Here is an 18,772-nt window from a genome sequence, read left to right on the forward strand (position 1 = left end):
AATATCAGTAACCTCAGATATGCGGATAACACCATCCTTATGGCAGAAAGCGAAGAGGAAGTACAGAGCCTCTTGATGAAAGTGGAAGAGGAGAGTAAAGAAGTTGGCTTAAAACTCAACATTCAGAAAACTAAGATCATGGCATCCAGTCCGATCACTTCATGCAAATAGATGGGGAAACAGTGGAAACAGTGACAGACTTTGCTTTCTTGGGCTCTAAAATCACTGCAGATGGTGACTGCAGCCATGAAATTAAAAGATGCTTACTCCTTGAATGAAAAGCTATGACCAACGTAGACAGCATACTAAAGCAGAGACATTACTTTGCCGACAAAGGTCCATCTAGTCAAAGTTATGGCTTTTCCAGTAGTCATGTATGGATGTGAGAGTTGGACTATAAAGAAAGCTGAGCACCGAAGAATTGATGCTTTTGAACTGCGGTGTTAGAGAAGACTCTTGAGAGTCCCTTGGACTGCAAGGAGATCCAACTAGTTCATCCTGAAGGAGATCAGCCCTGAATATTCATTGGAAGGACTGATGTTGAAGCTGAAGCTCTAATACTTTGGCCACCTGATGCAAAGAGCCGGCTCATTGGAAAGGTGCTGGGGAAGATTGAAGGCAGGAGGAGAAGGGAGAGACAGAGGATGAGATGATTGGATGGCATCACCGACTTGATGGACATGGGTTTGAGCAACTTCCAGGAGTTGGTGATGGATAGGGAGGCCTGGCGTGCTGCAGTGCACGGGGTCTCAAAGCGTTGGAGACGACTGAGTGACTTAACTGACTGACTTACTCTTATGACCTGCACAAGGTCATTCTCGTCCCCTTAAGACCTGCCCATCACGACCTCCTATATCGGTTTCACTACCGAACTGAGACACAGAGGCCCCCGACCCTCCCCGCTAATAACCAAGTTGCCGCGAACCTCTGACGCCTGTGCTGGTGTCAGAGGCGGTTTGAACCACCTGACTCGGCCTTGGGGGCGGGCTTGGGGCTTGTGCGTGACGCCGAGCCGCTCAGCGCTGTTCGTTCGCGCGCGTTTGTCCACCGCGTCCCCGAGCGCCTCCGGAGCCGGCTCTGCTCAGGCGCCAAGGACGCGCGCGGAGCCAGCCCGCCTGCCCTGCCCAGCCGCCCAGACCGAAGCGGTCCCGAGGTCAGTTCCGCGGCCGCCGCTCCGCGGGGTCTGCGCCCGCAGGGCGGGGGCGCGGGCCGGGGGTCCCCGCGAGCAGGGCGGGGGCGCCCCGGGAGGAGGTGCGGGAGCGGGGGCTGCCGCCTGGGGGCCCCGAGACCCCGGGGCCCGCGTGGTGGGGGCCCTGCAGGAACCCGAGTCTCCCCTGAGGGCGATCGAGACCCTCGAATCCTCTGAGCCCCTGGGCAACTCCGGGCCCCAGGATTTCTGAGGCCACTGGGAGGAGCGAATCCTGGAGGGGACAGAGGAGTGCCCCCCTCCCGGAGTAGGGTGTCCGGAGGCGGGGATGGCGGGGACCCCGTGCAGGACAGGCCGGGCGGGGGGGCCGGGGCCGGGTCCCCAGGTTTTGGGGGCGGGAGAGGCGGACCCGGGGACTTTGCGGTTTGATGGGGGAGGCGGAGGTCCGGGGGCTGCTCCCAACCTGGGAAGCCAGCGGGGTGTCAGGGGTCAGCGAGCAAATGGGCGAAGCAGAACACGGGAAGTGATGCCATGGGGCTGTTCTGGGGAGTGCGGGGGTTACTTTGAGGGGTAGGGAGCAGGGGCGACCCTCTGGACGTGTTTGCAGGTGCGCTGAGACGCATCAGAGGCTCGCAGATGAGGAGTGCGCGTGGAAAACAGCTTTTGCGCCTCCAGTGGTTCTGTGCGCCTGCGTGGCTGCGGGTGGGGGCTGGGAGCACGTTTGGGGCGCGCGGTTTTGAGGGGCAGCCTCTGGGGGAGGGGCCGGGCGAGGCTGAGGGTGGGCCTGGGGCTCCCCCAGAGGGAAAGTGTGCTGGGGAGGGTGGGGGGTCACTCCAGCCTGTGGGTCTGCCTCTGTGCCTGTCTGGAGGGTGTGTGTGTGGGTATGTGTGTGTGAGTGTGTGAGCAGGACTGCCTGTGAGGAGTGTGCTCAGCACTGAGCAGCAGCGTGGTGGGGTCTCTGAATTTCCCTGGGCTCGTCTGCAGGTGTGTTTGTGTCCTTAGGCCCTGGTTCCCGCAGTCTGCATCTCAAAGTGTGCGTTACTAACGATCCTGTGTTTGTGTAACTGGTCGAGTGTTCCCACTGTTTGACGCACCTTGTATTTGCACGATTAATGTGTGAGGGTCTGTGGTGGGTCAAAGGATTCTTAAAAAGGGTTAAAGGAAGAGGTTTGACTCTAAGTTACCAGAGTGTTCTGAGTATGTGTGTGTGGTTAATTGCATTTAATTTTCATGTTTAATCATTTATAGTCCTCATTTTCATGAGGGGAAAGCTGACAGCCCAAGAGGTTAAATAACCCCTGAATCAGGAGCTGCAGGTAGAATGCAGTGCACATGTTTAAACATGAATGTCAGATAAATAATGAATTATCTTTTGGTATAAGTACACTCCAAATATACCGTGGGACTTGCATATACTTAAACATGATTTAGCCAAATAAATAAAAACTTAGTTTTTAGTAGACATGCCCATATAGTGTTTGGATATGGCTTATACTAAAAAAAAAAATGATCTGTGAGTCTAAAACACAAATCTCAGGGTTCTGTGTTTTTCTTGCTGCTGTTGTTAAATCTTGAGATCCCCCAGCTAGTGACTGTAGGAGTGGAAGCCCCCAGTTCTCACCCCCAGACACACTGGCCCACGTCCTGCCCAGGGTGATGCTGGGGCCCGTGAGGAGCCCCCTCCCTGCAGGGTTGGCCCCGCCCCAGGGCTGTGCTGGCGGGTCTGGGGCCCAGCCCCATCCCCTCACCCCGCTCCTGAGGGCAGGACTGATGCCTCCTGTACCTGGAGGGGCCCAGGACAGGAGGGGAGGGCCTGTCTGAACCCCTTGGGCAGGCTGCCTGGGAGCCCTGGGACGGAGCTGAAACATGGTGATGGTAATGCTGACCTTGAGGTGCACTTACTGAGTGCCTGCTGTATGCCAGACTCCAGAGGCCCTTTGGATACCCAGTTAGCCGAGCTGCAGCTTCCTGGTCCCAGCACTTCGTGTCACAGTTGTTCTAGTTTTAAAGGGGGGTGAGCCCCAGGTACCACGAGCCCTGCCCTTGTCCTTGCCAGGCGCCATGACAACCGCTCTCCCCAGATCACACCCTGGGCCTTGGAGGAAACCAGCAGGAGCCGTTGCCAGCACGTCCCCTTGGATGCTGGGGACCCGGAGACGTGGGAGGGGATGGAGCTGTCTGAGTCCACCTGAGCTCTGAGAGCCACACCCGGGCCCCCCGGCTCCACCGCCCAGGCACTAACTGCTCTGTGTCCTGTCCGCAGGGAGCACCTGTGGTGCCATGATGCTGCCTCTGAGCACCATCGAGGGCCAGGAGACCGAGGAGGTACAGACCAGGCCTCCGGAGAAAGGGGGTAAGACCCGTGTGGGGCGGAAACTGTGGCAGGCGGGAGTGGGGAGGTGTCCAGGCGATGGGGAAGCATGGACCCTGAAGACTGGCCCCATCACCAAATGTCTCCACTGGCTCTTCTGGGCAGGGACACCCAGGATGCGGCCTCCCTGACATCACCTTCCGTCAGCGGGTCCCGTCACGGCCCCGCTCAGAGCCTGCAGGGAGCTCCTTGGAGCTGAGCCTGTTTGGGCCCCTTTTTGTGGCCTGGACACCCCTGTTTTCTTACCCCAGCCCTTCCCCTCCCTCACACTTCCTGTCTGTTCCCTGGGGGCCTTTGGGATACAATTGAATGCAGGTTTCACTCATTCCTGGGTGACCTCCAACAAGTGTCCCTACCTCTCTGTACCTCAGTTCGCTCATCTCTAAAGTGAGTTGATGATGATACCCATCTCAGAGAGTTATTGATTTCCCTGGTGGCTCAGTCAGTAAAGAGTCCGCCCTCAACATGGCAGACCAGGGTTTGATCCCTGGGTCGGGAAGATCCCCTGGAGAAGGAAATGGCAACCCACTTCAGTATTCTTGAGAGTTATTATGAAGAGAGAGTTATTATGAAGAACCACATAAATGAATACGTGTATAATACTTAAAAGCATGTCTGGAACATACTTCAACGTATTAGCTCCTATTACCGGTTTTGTGATGAAGACTATTATTACCGAGTTTCTCAAGTCTCAGGGTCAGATGGTTTCATGACTCTCCTCTTCCCTCAGTCCTGCTTTCTGTGAAGGCTGATGTTCCACGAAAGAAGTCCAAGAGAATGAAGGGAACGGTGTCCTTCAGAGTCCTGCCGTTCTGCCCCGTGGTAAGCCTGCTTGCTCCCTCCCTTTTCACCGGAGGCCCCTGGGCTGAGTGATCACGTGGATTGGCCACCCTCTCTGCCCACCAGAGACCCTTGGGTGCCCGGGTGCCCCTTGCCGCTGCCTTGTCCCGGACGTGGCCCCATCCTGTGGGGGCTAGTCTTCCTTGAAGATTTTGCCCGCCTTTCTGCCTCCTTCTCTTTGCTAATTCCAACCTCTGTTCCTGTGTCACCTCCCCCATGAAGCCTCCCTTGCTCACATTCATTCCGTTTCTCGCCAATTCACTGCCTCACTGAACTTTTTTTCACAGTAGTTATTGCTACTTGACAGCATACCTTCTGTCTGTGTGTTCATCATCTGTCTCCCCTACCAGAGTAGTTCTGTGAGGGCAGGGCCCTCCTCTGTTTTTCAATGACTCATTCCGTGCCTAGCACAGATGTAACCAGCGTCCGGCACTGTATACCCTCGGGCTGATTAAATGAAGGAATGAATTAGGGAATGGTCCCTCCTGCCAAGGCAGCTGTGGCCTTGTCCACCTGGGTACCAGTCCTCCTTCTCCTACTAACCCCCTTGACTTTTCTGGGGGGACCACCTGTCTGCACGCACTTTGGATGGCTCTGATCCCATCCTCAGACCAGCTGAGGATTGGGCCCCTGACCAATCAGAGCCGGCAGTGCCAAGGTTCCCGGTGATTGATCCTGGTCTGGCACATGACTCGCACTTGGCCAGTGAGACGTCTGCTCTGTCTCTGCGCTTCTTAACAGGCAGGAGGGGAGGCTGGAGGGACCCTGGTGAGAACCAGGGGGGCCGTGGGGAGAGGTCAGGGGAGGCCCTGCGTCAGATGCCTTCGAGAAGGTCTTCCTGTTAGTGCCTGCAGCAATCCTGGGGAGGACGCATTAGAAAATCTTATTAGAAAAGAACACGAGAGTCACAGGTTTACAAAGTATTTCCTGGGCAGCTTCGACCTGTCAGGCGTGGTGTGAGCACTTTACATAGATGAGCTCATGTAACCACACCGAGTCCTATGAAACACAGATTAATATGATCCCTAATACAGGAGAGACACCTGTGTCATGAGTGCTGTTTTTAAAGGTTATTTCAAGTTTGTACATAGTGAAGACCCAATGGCTCCTTTCATATTAGACTCAGTTCTCAGGATTCGTATCTTCATAAAGTATTTCTTATTTTTAAAGAAAATCCACAAAGTGTACCCTTTCACATTGCTGCCCTAACTGCCCGTTCACCAGAGAGCACCTTGGCATTGTGTACTCCAGGAACTGGCACAGAAGATTCTCTAGGTCAAGGGGGAGCCGATTAAGGCCACCCAGTCCACGGCCTGTTGAGTAAATAAGAGCTTGTTGACACACTACACCCACGTCTTAGGGAGAGTCTGCGACGCCTTCATGCCAAGTCCAGTGGTTCTGACACAGAGTGGATGCTTCAGGAAGAGTAGGCAATTTGCCATGACACCTTTGACCGCCAAAGTGACCGATCTTGCTTGGAATAGATGCAAACTGAAATTAATGCCGGTGAAGGTGTGAAAATGGTTAGAAAAAGGAGGGAAATCTTGAACTACTGTGAGTGTGAAGCCGGGTGTAAAAGATATTATGTGTTTGGGCCCAGTGCATATGCTCCACACACGTGTTTCTAGGTGTGTGGGGTGGGTGTTCCCTTATATTCGAGAAAGGCGTTTAAAACCACTCCTTACCCTTGCTGCCTGCACTACTGAGTCTCCTCCGCCTCAAAGCCGCCCAGGGCCACCTCTGTATCAGTTTCTCTAAGCAGTGAGGAGGACGAGGCCTGGGACCCTCCCCACAACCCTAGAAGTGAAGCGAACACGTCGTGCTGGCGGCAGGCACCCTGTTGACCTCCTGCTGGTGTTGGGGGGACCAAGGCTGGGGGTGCAGGATTGTGCCTGTCACGGAGCCGCTCGGCGCTCTTCATTCCTGCGAGTTCACCCGCAGGTGCCCTGGACTTCTTCGGAGCCAGCCCTGCCCGCGCCGCCAGGACACGCGGTGAGCAAGCCGGCGCGCTCCAGCCCGGACGCCCAGACCGAGCCCGGGGCCGGAGGTCAGTTCCGCGGCCGCAGCTCCGAGGGCTCTGCGCCAGCAGGGCGAGGGGCGCGGGAGGGCGCTGCGGGGTCCCCGCGGGGGGCGAGCGCCCCGGGAGGAGGTGCGGGCGCGCTCTGGGCTGCTGCCTGGGGGCCCCGAGACGCCGGGGCGCGCGCGGTGCGGGCCCTGCAGGAACCCCGGCTCCCCTGAGGGCGGGGGGCGTCCTCAGACCCTCGTGAGCCGCGGGGCGGCTCGAGTCCGAGGGAGGAGCGGAGCCTGGAGGGGACACAGGAGGCTGGGGTGTCCGGAGGCGGGGGTCCCCTCCAGGGCAGGCGGCGGGGAGCCCGCGTCCTGGTCCCCAGGTTTTGGGGCGCGGGAGGGGCGGACCCGGGACTTCGCAGTTTGCTGGAGGAGGCGGGAGGCGCAGGTTTGCTCTGCACACCAGAGAGGGCAGTCGGTATCGGGCTCAGGTAAGGAACTGGCCACACAGAAGATGGGAACATGACTCGGGGGAAGTCCAGAGGGCGGTGTGATGAGTGGGGAGCCGAGGAGACCCTCTGGGTGTGTCTGGGGTTCACTAAGGGCGCAGAGCAAGGTTCACAGATGAGGAGTGCGCGTGGAAAACAGCTTTTGCGCCTCCAGTGGTTCTGTGCGCCTGCGTGGCTGCGGGTGGGGGCTGGGAGCACGTTTGGGGCGCGCGGTTTTGAGGGGCAGCCTCTGGGGGAGGGGCCGGGGGAGGCTGAGGGTGGGTCTGGGGGTCCCCCAGAGGGAAAGTGTACTGGGGAGGGTGAGGTGTATTGATAATTTCAGCTGATGCGTCTGCAGTTGTGTTTTTTGGGGGGGGGGCGCGGGGGTGAGCATGACCAGGACTGCCTGTGAGGCCCGTCCTTCAGTTCTGAGAAGCAGGCCTGCCCACCTGAGTCATGGGGGTCATGGGGGTCTCTGGGTTTCCTTGCAGTGTGTCTGCGGGTGTGTTTGTGTCGGTAAGCCCTGCTTTCCACAGTGATCAACAGTTGTGTGTGTTGTAACAATTGTGTGTGTTAGTATATCTGGCCACGTGTTCCCGCTATTTGACGCACTTGTATCTTCACGATTATGTGTCAGGATCTCTGATGGGTCTTAAGCATCTTATGAAGGCTTCGAAGAAGAGGTTTGACTCTAAGTTACCAGATAGTATGTTCTGAGTGTGTGTGTATTTAATCATATTTAATCCTCATGTTTAATCATTTATCTTCCTCATTTTCATGGACGGGAAAGCTGACAGCACAAGAGGTTAAAAAACCCCTGAATCGGGGCTTGCCAGGTAAAATACAGGATGCTTACTTCAATTTGAATTTAAGACAAATAGTGAATTCCCTTTTAGTATAAGTATGTTCCAAATATTTCATGGGGCTTGCCTATACTTAAACATCATTTAGCAAAATAAATTTAAAAATGAGTTTTTATGTAGACCTGACCCGTATGGTGTTTCAATATGACTTACAGTAAAAACTGATTTCTGTGTCTGAAATTCAGGTCTCGGTTTGCTCTGAATTTGTTGTAATATCATTTTGGGAAATCTGGCAAACTTCATCCTTGAGATCTCCCTGCTAGTGACTGGCAGGCTGGAATCCATCCAATCCGCAGTCCCCAGACACACTGACCAGGGCTCTGCCCAGGAAGGGCTAGGGTCAGCCTGTGCCCAGCCCCCTCCCTGCAGGGCTGGCCCCGCCCCAGGGCTGTGCTGGCGGGTCTGGGGCCCAGCCCCTCCCCTCACCCTGCTCCTGAGGGCAGGACTGATGCCTCCTGTACCTGGAGGGGCCCAGGACAGGAGGGGAGGGCCTGTCTGAACCCCTTGGGCAGGCTGCCTGGGAGCCCTGGGACGGAGCTGAAACATGGTGATGGTAATGCTGACCTTGAGGTGCACTTACTGAGTGCCTGCTGTATGCCAGACTCCAGAGGCCCTTTGGATACCCAGTTAGCCGAGCTGCAGCTTCCTGGTCCCAGCACTTCGTGTCACAGTTGTTCTAGTTTTAAAGGGGGGTGAGCCCCAGGTACCACGAGCCCTGCCCTTGTCCTTGCCAGGCGCCATGACAACCGCTCTCCCCAGATCACACCCTGGGCCTTGGAGGAAACCAGCAGGAGCCGTTGCCAGCACGTCCCCTTGGATGCTGGGGACCCGGAGACGTGGGAGGGGATGGAGCTGTCTGAGTCCACCCGAGCTCTGAGAGCCACACCCAGGCCCCCCGGCTCCACCGCCCAGGCACTAACTGCTCTGTGTCCTGTCCGCAGGGAGCACCTGTGGTGCCATGATGCTGCCTCTGAGCACCATCGAGGGCCAGGAGACTGAGGAGGTGCAGACCAGGCCTCCGGAGAAAGGAGGTGAGACCCACATGGGGCGGGACTGTGGCAGGCGGGAGTGGGGAGGTCTCCAGGCTGATGGGGAAGCATGGACCCTGAAGACTGGCCCCAACCTCGCATGTCTGCTGCTGGCTCCTCTTAAGGAGGGAGGGCCCTGAGGGGCGCCTGGAATGGAACCTCCCCAACATCACCCCGTGTCCGTGGGTCCATTACTCCCCTGCTCAGAGCCCACAGGGCTGCATCCTGGGAGCTGGAATCAGTCTGGGCTCCTTTGTATCATGTGGCCACCTGCATGGGCCAGCTGACCCTCCACTCAGTTGCCAGGTCAAGGGGCTGTAGGGTCATTCATCTGAGACGCGATGGAGGCCTGAACCAAGGACTTAGCAGTGGGAAGGAGTGCGGTGGGGACTTCCCAGGTGGCGCTCGTGGTAAAGAACCCACCTACCAATGCAGGAGTCACACGTTTCCCTGGGTGAGGAAGATCCCCTGCAGAAGGAAATGGCAACCCGCTCCAGTGTTCTTGCCCAGAGAATCCCATGGACAGAGGAGCTTGGCGGGCTACAGTCCATGGAGTCCCAAAGAGTCGGACACGATTTAGTGACTGAGCACAGAGCTCCTTGCTGGTCCTGTTGGTGGTCTGGCCTCATGAGGGAGGGCTCTTGGGTTTGCTGTGACACTCCCTTTTTTGAAAACTTTTACTTTGTAATAATTTTATATTCACAAGACATTGCCATCATAATTCATTGAAATTCCATGGGCCCTTTATCCCATTTCCCCCAGCCATTTGATCTTATTGGATGATAGTCCAGCATGAAAACTGGCCCGCTGATCCTGGCACAGTCCCATGCGTGTTTTTGCTTCTATTTCCACACATCTGTAGCTACATGTAGCCATCATACAAAATAAGATGCAAGCCCCTTCCTTAGCTACCTACTTTCTTGCCCGAGGTAGCTGCTTCCCAGCTTCTCATCCAGTCTTCCAGAATGTTCTGCGCTCACTCGGACAGACAAGGATGTGCGTGTATCTGCACTGTGCATTTATGTCTGATATGCGGTGTGTACTGTGTATCTCACTTCCGTTTCCTATTTCGTCTTATTTCACTTCATTCTCATCTGGCATGTCGTGCCAGGCCCGGTCCCAGTGCTTCCCCTGCGTCCAGTCACCCACACTCCACAACAGCCCTGTGAGATGGTGACACCAATGACCTCATGTTGCAGGTGGGAAATCTGAAGGGTGACAGGTGCGAATCATCAGCTCACGGTGGGATCTGAGCCCGTCTTGCCTGGGGGTCTTTGACCTTAAGCACTGTGTCCCCCGTCCATCTCGAGGACCCTCCCCCACAAGACGCCCGGTGTGTGTTCCAGCTGCCTGGCTGTTGCGCTAAGTCGCTCACTTGTGTCCGACTCTGCGACCCCATGGACTGCAGCACGCCAAGCCTCCCTGTCCATCACCAACTCCCAGAGCTTGCTCAAACTCATGTCCATCGGGTTGGTGATGCCATCCAACCATCTCATCCTCTGTCGTCCCCTTCTCCTCCTGCCTTCAGCCTCCCCCAGCATCAGGGTCTTTTCCAATGAGGTAGCTCTTCTCATCAGGTGGCCAAAGTATTGTCTTCCTCGGGGAAACCTTCTTTGGGGAAACCTTTGGGGAAACCTAAGTATTTTCTGGAGAGATATGCCTCAGTGGTACCTGTGTATCAGCTGTGCCCCCCTCCTGCACACTGGCACCCCAGGGCGTCACATCTCCACAGCCCCCTGTTGTCTGACTCCAGCCCCTTCGGTCACTGACATTCCGTCTGTTCCCTGGATGCAATTTAATGCGTGATTGCAGGCATTGCTGTGCAACCTCCTGCAAGTGTCCTAACCTCTCTGGGCCTCAGTTTCTTCATCCGTAAAGTTGGATGAAGATAATAACCAAATCAGATATTACAGTATAATGTATGCAAGAGTGCCTGGCTCAGGGCACGCACTCAACACGTTAGTTTTTGTCACTGGTTTCCTGATGGAGATCTTATTATTACTGAGTTTCTCAAACCTCAGAGGGCACGATTGCCTCATGCCTCTTTCCTCCTTCCCCAGCCCTGCTTTCTGAGAACCCTGATGAGCCTCGAAAGAAGCCCAGAGGAATGAAGGGAAGACTGTCTTTCAATGTCCTGCCGTTCTGTCCCATGGTAAGCCTGCTTGTTTCCTCCCTTTGACCAGAGATCCCCTAGGTTATGAGAGGTCAGGCACCTCCACCATCCTCTCTGGCCAGGAGAGACCCTTGGGTGGCTGGGTGTCCCTTGTCCCCCACCCCAGGATGTGCCCCCATCCTCTTGGGGGTGCTGCCCTCTTTCCTGCCTCTTCTCTTTCCTAATTCCAACTTCCAGTATCACCTCCTCCATGAAGCCTCCCTTGCTCACTTTTGCCCCATTTCCCTCGGACCTCTTGCCTTCCTGAATTTTCTTCAGCGTTATTATTGCTACCTGAGAGCATATCTGGCAGCTATCTTTTTAATCATTTGTCTCCCCTACTAGAGTAGTTTTGTGAGAGCCTCCTCTTGTGCAATGACATATCCCCTGTCTAGATCAGATGTAACCCGTGTCCGACACTGTATACTCTCGGGCTGATTAAATGAAGGAATGAATTAGGGAACGGTCCCTTCTGCAAAGGCAGCTGTGGCCTTGTCCACCTGGGTACCAGTCCTCCTTCTCCTACTAACCCCCTTGACTTTTCTGGGGGGACCACCTGTCTGCACGCACTTTGGATGGATCTGATCCATCCTCAGACCAGCTCCAGGTACGCCCCTGACCAATCAGAGCCGGCAGTGCCAACGTTCCTGGTGATTGGCCCTGGGCTGGCACGTGACTCACACTTTGCCAGTGAGGTGTCTGCTCTGTCTCTGGGCTTCTTGACCTGCAAAGCGGGAGGCTGGAGGGACCCTGGTGAGAAGCAGGGGGCCCGTGGGGAGGGGTCAGGGGAGGCAGAGGGTCAGACACCTGTGAGAACGTCTTTCCTATTAGTGCCTGCAGCAGTCCCGGGGAGGACTCTTTAGAAAATCTTGTTAAGAAATAATGTAATCAAAGATTTTACAAAAACAGTACAAAGATCATCCGAGTTTGCCAGTTGTTACCATTTTTTTCTATTTGCATGTTTCTCATATATGGACTATGTATGTATGCTCCTATTCCTCCGTGTGTTTCACTTTAGAAGAAGAATATTCTCTTATATAACTGTGGGCCTGTTGTGACCTTTGAGGTCTTAACCGTGATATGCACTTCCATCTCACCTGCTGTCCATATTCTTGGTTTCTTCACTCACTACATGCAGTCTGTTTGGTGTTCTTTTCCCTCCTACCTGGGGGAAAACTGGGGCCAGCTATTGCACTTGGTGCCACCTGGGATTCCCAGGTGGCACTGGTTGTAAAGAACCCGCCTGCCAGTGCAGGAGATGTAAGAGACATGGGTTCAGTTCCTGGGCTGGGAAGATCCCCTGGAGGAGGAAATGGCAACCCACTCCAGTCTTCTTGCCTGGAGAATCCCATGGACAGAGGCACCTGCGGGGCTACAGCCCATGGGGTCGCAAAGGGGTGGACAGAACTGAAGCAACTGAGCATGCACACAATATATCTTTAGTTCTCTTTGAGCTAGACAATCTCCTCAGTATTCCTTTGCCTCTTATGACAGACGATTTTGAACATCCGAGTCACACCTCGAACAATATTGATTGCTTTTTCTGTTTTGTTTCATTTCTACACTTGTTTGATTTTTATGCTATCCCCCTAATGAGATTCAGGGTAAGCTATGATCTTTGGAGCACCACCTAAGTGATGCCGTGTCCTAAATGCACTTGAATTTAGATCCACTCAGGCAAGATGTTTATCACATTTCTCCACGGAATACTTACTGATTTTTCTTTTCTCTATGCAACTAACTAATAAGAAATCAGTGGGGAGATGCTTGGAGATGAACCAAATACTCTAGAAAGAGAGCTTTCTGACCAGTTCATTTTGGGTCCTTTGCCCACCACGGAACCAACCGGCAGCTTATGAGATGAGAACCCTACATCTTGTATCCATGGGCGTGTATGGGGCAGACGGTCCCTGCCTTTCCCTAACCGCTGTAAGGATGGGACGAAGCAGTGATTCTCAACCAGAGGCAATTCACCCCCCAGGGGACACCTTCAGTGTCGGGACACGTTTCTTCTTTGTTACAAGTAAAGGGAGCAAGCTACTAGCGCCTGGTGGGTAGAGGGCAGTGATGGTGTTTAACATCCTGCAATGCACAAGAGGCCCCCAAACACTCACACTGCACAGAACGGCCTGAGAGTGCGACACCACCATTCTTGCCCTGCGTCTCTGTTCTCTTTCCTTCCAGCCGAGCGTCTGCTTCACCTATTACGTGGAGCCCGATGACCCTGAGCCTGAGCCCCAGGTTCCTTCTGACGGTTCGAAATCGGACCCGAATTGCACCTTCGTCCCTATGCCTGTGCTGGAGTTCCGCGAGGTCAAGGTGTGCGAGTGCCCCCTGTGCTGCCTCAGCTTCGTCACTGCTTCCTAAAGGCTGAGGGCCCCCCGCTTCCCGCTCCTGACTGCGCGCCCCCGAATCATGCATGCTGGGCTATCGTGATGTGAAATCCCCCAATACAGCGGCTTCAATAAACCCAACTTGCTGTCTCTCTCAAGGCTGTGGTCTGTGTGTGAAACTCCCAGGACCGGGGCGGTGCAGCTCCGTGGAGTTGGGCAGCCAGGGTCCTTTGACCTCGGTGCTCTGTGCCACGTGGCTGGAGAGGGCTCACCCCGACACCCAGTCCACATTCTGGTTCGGGGCAAGTGCGGGGATGAGAGGGGAAGACAAGCTTCAGTCCTTCAAAGGGCGACTCCTACAAGAAGCCCAGATCACTTTTCCTCACAGCTCATTGGCCAGAGACGGTCACATGGTGACATCTAGGTGCAAGGGATGCTGGGAACTGTAGTCCTTAGCTGGACAATCCTGTGTCATCTAATAGCTTCTGTTATTATAGCAAAGGAGAATGGATAATGTGTCCACCTCGGATCAAGTCTATTATGTTAATTTATCCCCAGCACATGTTGTGATGAACACATGAGTGAATAAATATATTCTTCAGTTTTGTATCTCTCTCCCATTGATTAGGATCCCCTCCGTTTTTAGCAGGATAAATGTTTTTGAGCACTGACCCTGTGTTAGGCACTGAGCTAATGTCTTTACACATTTTGAGCTGCTTAATTTTCACAACCTGTGGCTGGTTCTATTATCCCTCTTTCTGAGATAAGAGAACAAGGCACAGAGAGTCCACGTCACTTGCTTCAGGTCACACAGATCAGAAGGAGCCAAGCCAACATTCAAACCCAGGCAGGCTGGCTCCAGAGTCTACGCCCTTAACCATCATGGTATCCGCCTCACAGAGGTGGAGACAGGGAGATTCCCAGATGGCCACACACCTGTGAGTCAAAAAGCCTCTTTCAACACTCAGACCTTCCAATTCCCTTCACATAACTCTTCAGATGCTGCAGAAATACTTGGAATATGTGTGTAGCACGTATCTGTAGCCACAATAGTGCCAGTTAACAACCACCACCACAAAATCCATAGAAGGTGTGCACTGAGGTGAAAATGCACAATGTGAGAATTTCTGTTTTATCTGGGGGTTTAGTGGGGACTATAGCCCAGGAGACAGTCTCTCGGAGAGCTGTGAGGAGCTGCTCCAAACAGGTAGGTGAGAGGTCAGTTTGCATGTGATTTTGGAAAGGGGGTCCATGCAATGAAGTACATAACTCAGTACACGGTTCATGTTGGTCATGATACATGGACATCTCAGTTAATGTGATTAGTGCTTTTCTAAGTAAGGAAGAATCTAAGGCTCTTGCGTCCTATTATTTTCTCCTGAACATATCTAGCATCTGAGGTGTAACTGAGCCCAAGTTTGGCCACCTGGGACTCATAAGTCAATCATTCAAGAGGCAGGTGTCAGCAGATAGGAAAGGTGCTTTTATCAGACAAGATGACACCTGGGGAGATGGTGGGCTTGTGTCCAGGGACCAACTCAAGACATTCTTCTCAGCCTTTTGTTTTTTCAGTTGCTAAATGGTGTCCAACTCTGTTACCCATGGACTGCAGCACACCAGATTTCCTTATTCTTCACTGTCTCCCAGAGTTTGCTCAAACTCATGCCCATTGAGTTGGTGATGCCATCCAACCATCTCATCCTCTGTTGTCCCCTTCTCCTCCTGCCTTCAATCTTTCCCAGCATCAGGGGCTTTTCAAATGAGTCAGCTCTTCCCATCAGGTGGCCTAAGTACTGGACTTTCAGCTTCAGCATCAGTCCTTCCAATGAATATTCAGGGTTTATTTCCTTTAAGCTTGACTGGTTTGATCTCCTTGCTGTCCAAGGGATTCTAAAGAGTCTTCTATAGCACTGCAGTTTGAAAGCATCAATTCTTCGGTGCTCAGCCTTCTTTATGGTCCAACTCTCACATTTGTACGTGACTACTGGAAAAACCATAGCTTTGATTATACAGACCTTTGGGAAAATGGAGGAATCTCTGTGAACCGTCAAGGCAGGAGGTTGGATTCTACACCATTCTCCACTGTATGCAGAACTGGCTGAGGTCTCTTCAGATGTTACCTTGCCCATTCAATCTGCCTTCTGGATGCTTAGGGGCACTTTGGAGGAAGAGAGCTAGTCATGCTTCTATTTATCCAGGAAAAGTATCAACAGGTTAGACAAGGCATTCAGGAGAGGATATTAGTTCAGTTCAGTCGCTCAGTCGTGTCCAACTCCATGTGACCCCATGGACTGCAGCACACCAAGCTTCCCTGTCCATCACCAACTCCCGGAGCTTACTCAAACTCATGTCCATCGAGTTGGTGATGCCATCCAACCATCTCATCTTCTGTCGTCCCCTTCTCCTCCTGCCTTCAATCTTTCCCAGCATCAGGGTCTTTTCCAATGAGTTTGTTCTCATCAGGTGGCCGAAGTGTTGGAGTTTCAGCTTCAGCATCAGTCCTTCCAATGAATATTCAGGATTGATTTCCTTTATGATGGACTGGTTTGATTTCCTTGCAGTCCAAGGGGCTCTCAAGATTCTTCTCCAACACCACAGTTCAAAAGTGTCAATTCTTCATAAGTCAGGAGTTAATTTCAATTACTTAGTGATCTCATTCCTGTGATTAGTTTATTTTAGAGGTGGGACATAATTGAGCAGACAGGAAACGGACAAAGGACTTGCTTTCAGAGGATTCTTTCTGCCACTTCTCCCAGAACATAAGTGCCTCACCCAGATCTTCATTCTGAATTCATTTCAGGGTGAACTGTAGGTGGTGGTGTGTGGTGGGGAACATCCTTTAGTTGGCAAACTTCAGGGACAAAAGACATATGAGGTCAGGGAGGAGGCTGTGGTGCCATTTCTGAGCTCCTCCTGGCGCCTGGTGGACCCTGGTCCTCAGCTCTCCTAGGCTGGCCTCTCCTGGGGGACTGGGGAGACCTGGCCCTGCTCTCAATGTCTTTTCTCCTCCAACAGGCTGGCTTGGGCAGGTTCATCCTCATGGCACTGGTAGAGGTGCAGGGGAGAAACAAATGTCATTTCACAAGCACTTTTCAACCTTCTGCTGGATCATATTTTGCCAGCCTCCTCTGCCGAGAGCACGTTCCATGGCCAAATGCAAATTCAGAACAAGGGGGCATTGCACACTTAAAGCACAAAGGGGATAGAAACAAGGCAGGGTGGAAAACAGGCCATGTCTGCAGTCTACTTCAATGCAGAGTTGTGACTACATCCCCAACGTCCATGGGCTTCCACCTGTCACAACACAAGAGGGTTCCCCAGCCTGGCACCTGGGAGGGAAGCCAGGAATGGGGGAGAGCCTTCAGCAGCCAGGTGACCCTTCTCAAGCATCGGAAGAGCCTCTGGGAGGATGCAGGTATCAGTGTGAGAGATGAGGAGGAAAGACTTTCTGTGTAAGTCAAATGTCCAGAGACCTCAGAGCCTGCATGCCACAGAGAAGCCCACAGGAGTCCTGAGTGTGGGGAAGCTTTCACAGAGGGCTCACCCCTTACTCGTCACGGCAAAACCCACACCTCGGGGCAGTTGTGACGATGCACCGAGGACGGGGGCGTGGGGGTGGGCTTCAGGCAGGTCTCCTCCCTGCTGCTCCAGCAGAGAGTTCAAGCTGGAAAAGACAGTAAACTTTCTGAGTGTGGAAAAAACCTATAACTGAAACGCACATGAAAACCACGGAGAACCTCTGGGAATAGAGATTTCTTTCATTTCACCGCCAACATCTTTGGGTAGACCAGAAGTTCTCATGTGGGGTGATACTTCAGCGCCCCCTCCTGGAACTTGTCTGCAATGTTGGCACTATTTCAGGTTGTCCCAAATTGGTGCCCCTCTACTAGGCTCTGATGAAGAAGCAAATGGCAACCCACTCCAGGGTCCTAGCCTGGAGAATCCCATGGACAGAGGAGCCTGGTGGGCTACAGTCCACGGGGTCGCAAGAAGTCAGAGATGACTGAGCAACTAACACACTAGACTCTAGTGGATAGAGACCATTCTAAACACGGTGCGGTGGACCAGGAAGACCCCCTGAACAAAGAACGTTCAGGTCGCAAATGTCAGTGACACTCTGGGGGATGCATTTCAGAAGGAATTAGGTACAATTTTCTGGCTCTCCAACACAGTAATCACTAAGTAACCACATGAAGCTAATCGATGTAAACAAATCAATCTTAAGTAAAATTCAAAACAGAGTTTCTTGGCAGCTCAGGGCAGGATTCAGCCGCCGAATGTGGCCAGAGGCTACCGCCCTGGACGCTGCAGATACACAACATTTCCGTGGTCACTGAAGGGTCTGCGACAGGACTGGTTTAGATCCCTTAGGTTATCACTTACCGTGGCCCCCAGAAAGCGAGGGTGTGGGCTTGCAGCTATGAGAACGTGAAGGAGCACAGTCTCCTGAAAAAACCTTATCAGTGCATCTTGGGGACTCTTGGCTCCTTGCACGGTCCTCTGGGCACTTTGAATCTCAGAGTGGCCAGTGCCTGCCCCAAAGGGCACCCCCTCTCCTGGGAGAGATTAACTAAGTGGTTACTGATAGTGTTAGATAAACTCTAACACTTCGCGGGCACTTTCCATCTGTCAGGTCCGGTGCTGAGCACTTTCCACAGATGAGCTCATGTAACCTTCACCAGAATCCTATGAAATAGGAACTAAAATGATCCCCAACGTATAGGGAAGTCACCCAGGCTCACCAGAGCTGTTTTTAAAGGTGGTTGTTTCAAATTTTGCACATATACCAAGACTATATTACTATTTTTATAGTATACTTTACAGGATTTAAATTTCCATAAACTATATATATATATATATATTAAAAACACATATCTGTTCACCTTTCTGTTCAAACTGCACTTTTCACAGCAACTTTTTGGTTTATCTACTCCAGGAGCTGGCACAAAAAAATTCTTTAGGACAAGCATGGGCAGATGATGACCATCCAGCCCACAGACTGTAAATAAGGGCATGTTGACATAACTCCATCCATCCTTAGGACTGTCTAGGACGGGTTCATGCAAAGAGGAGCAGCTGCGACACAGACCTGATGGCTCAGGAGTCTAAAGTACCTGCCACACACCCTGGCCAAGAAAGGTGACTGACCCGGACTTGAATAGCCGCAAACTGCGATCCACACGGGTGAACGTGTGAGAATGATCAGCAAAAGGAGGGAAACTCTTGAACTTCCCGTGCCCGTGATGCCCAACGTTAAAAGATATTTTGTGTTTGAGTCCAGGACACATGCTATTAACACATACGTGTGTTTCGACCTGTGTGGCATCTCTTCTTACTCTAAGCACAAGTTTAGAACCACTGACTTACTCTTATGACCTGCACAAGGTCATTCTCGTCCCCTTAAGACCTGCCCATCATGACCTCCTATATCGGTTTCTCGAAGCAACGAAAACAAGAGGCCCCCGACCCTCCCCCCTAATAACCAAGTTGCCGCGAACCTCTGACGCCTGTGCTGGTGTCAGAGGCGGTTTGAACCACCTGAC

General features: G+C 53.1%; 1 protein-coding gene across 1 annotated transcript; it reads left to right on the forward strand.

Annotated features, from left to right (window-relative positions):
• The first annotated feature begins 970 nt into the window (after nt 1-970).
• Nucleotides 971-13,377, forward strand: LOC102270147 (uncharacterized). Its single transcript, XM_070387072.1, has 7 exons — nt 971-1,153; nt 3,411-3,500; nt 4,249-4,340; nt 6,300-6,405; nt 8,658-8,747; nt 10,805-10,896; nt 13,081-13,377. The coding sequence occupies exons 2-7, from the start codon at nt 3,428-3,430 to the stop codon at nt 13,261-13,263; spliced, it is 636 nt and encodes a 211-aa protein (XP_070243173.1). The 5' UTR covers nt 971-1,153; nt 3,411-3,427; the 3' UTR covers nt 13,264-13,377.
• Nucleotides 13,378-18,772: the final 5,395 nt, after the last annotated feature.

Source organism: Bos mutus, chromosome 18 (genome assembly GCF_027580195.1).
Source record: "Bos mutus isolate GX-2022 chromosome 18, NWIPB_WYAK_1.1, whole genome shotgun sequence".
Taxonomy (NCBI): Eukaryota; Metazoa; Chordata; class Mammalia; order Artiodactyla; family Bovidae; genus Bos; species Bos mutus.

Bases quoted from the DNA above. Each gene is read 5' to 3' on its own strand.
- LOC102270147 (XM_070387072.1), top strand. From the start codon at position 3,428: ATGATGCTGCCTCTGAGCACCATCGAGGGCCAGGAGACCGAGGAGGTA. The intron at 8,748-10,804 runs GTGAGACCCACA...CTCCTTCCCCAG, and splicing joins CAGGCCTCCGGAGAAAGGAG to CCCTGCTTTCTGAGAACCCT. The intron at 10,897-13,080 runs GTAAGCCTGCTT...CTTTCCTTCCAG, and splicing joins TCCTGCCGTTCTGTCCCATG to CCGAGCGTCTGCTTCACCTA.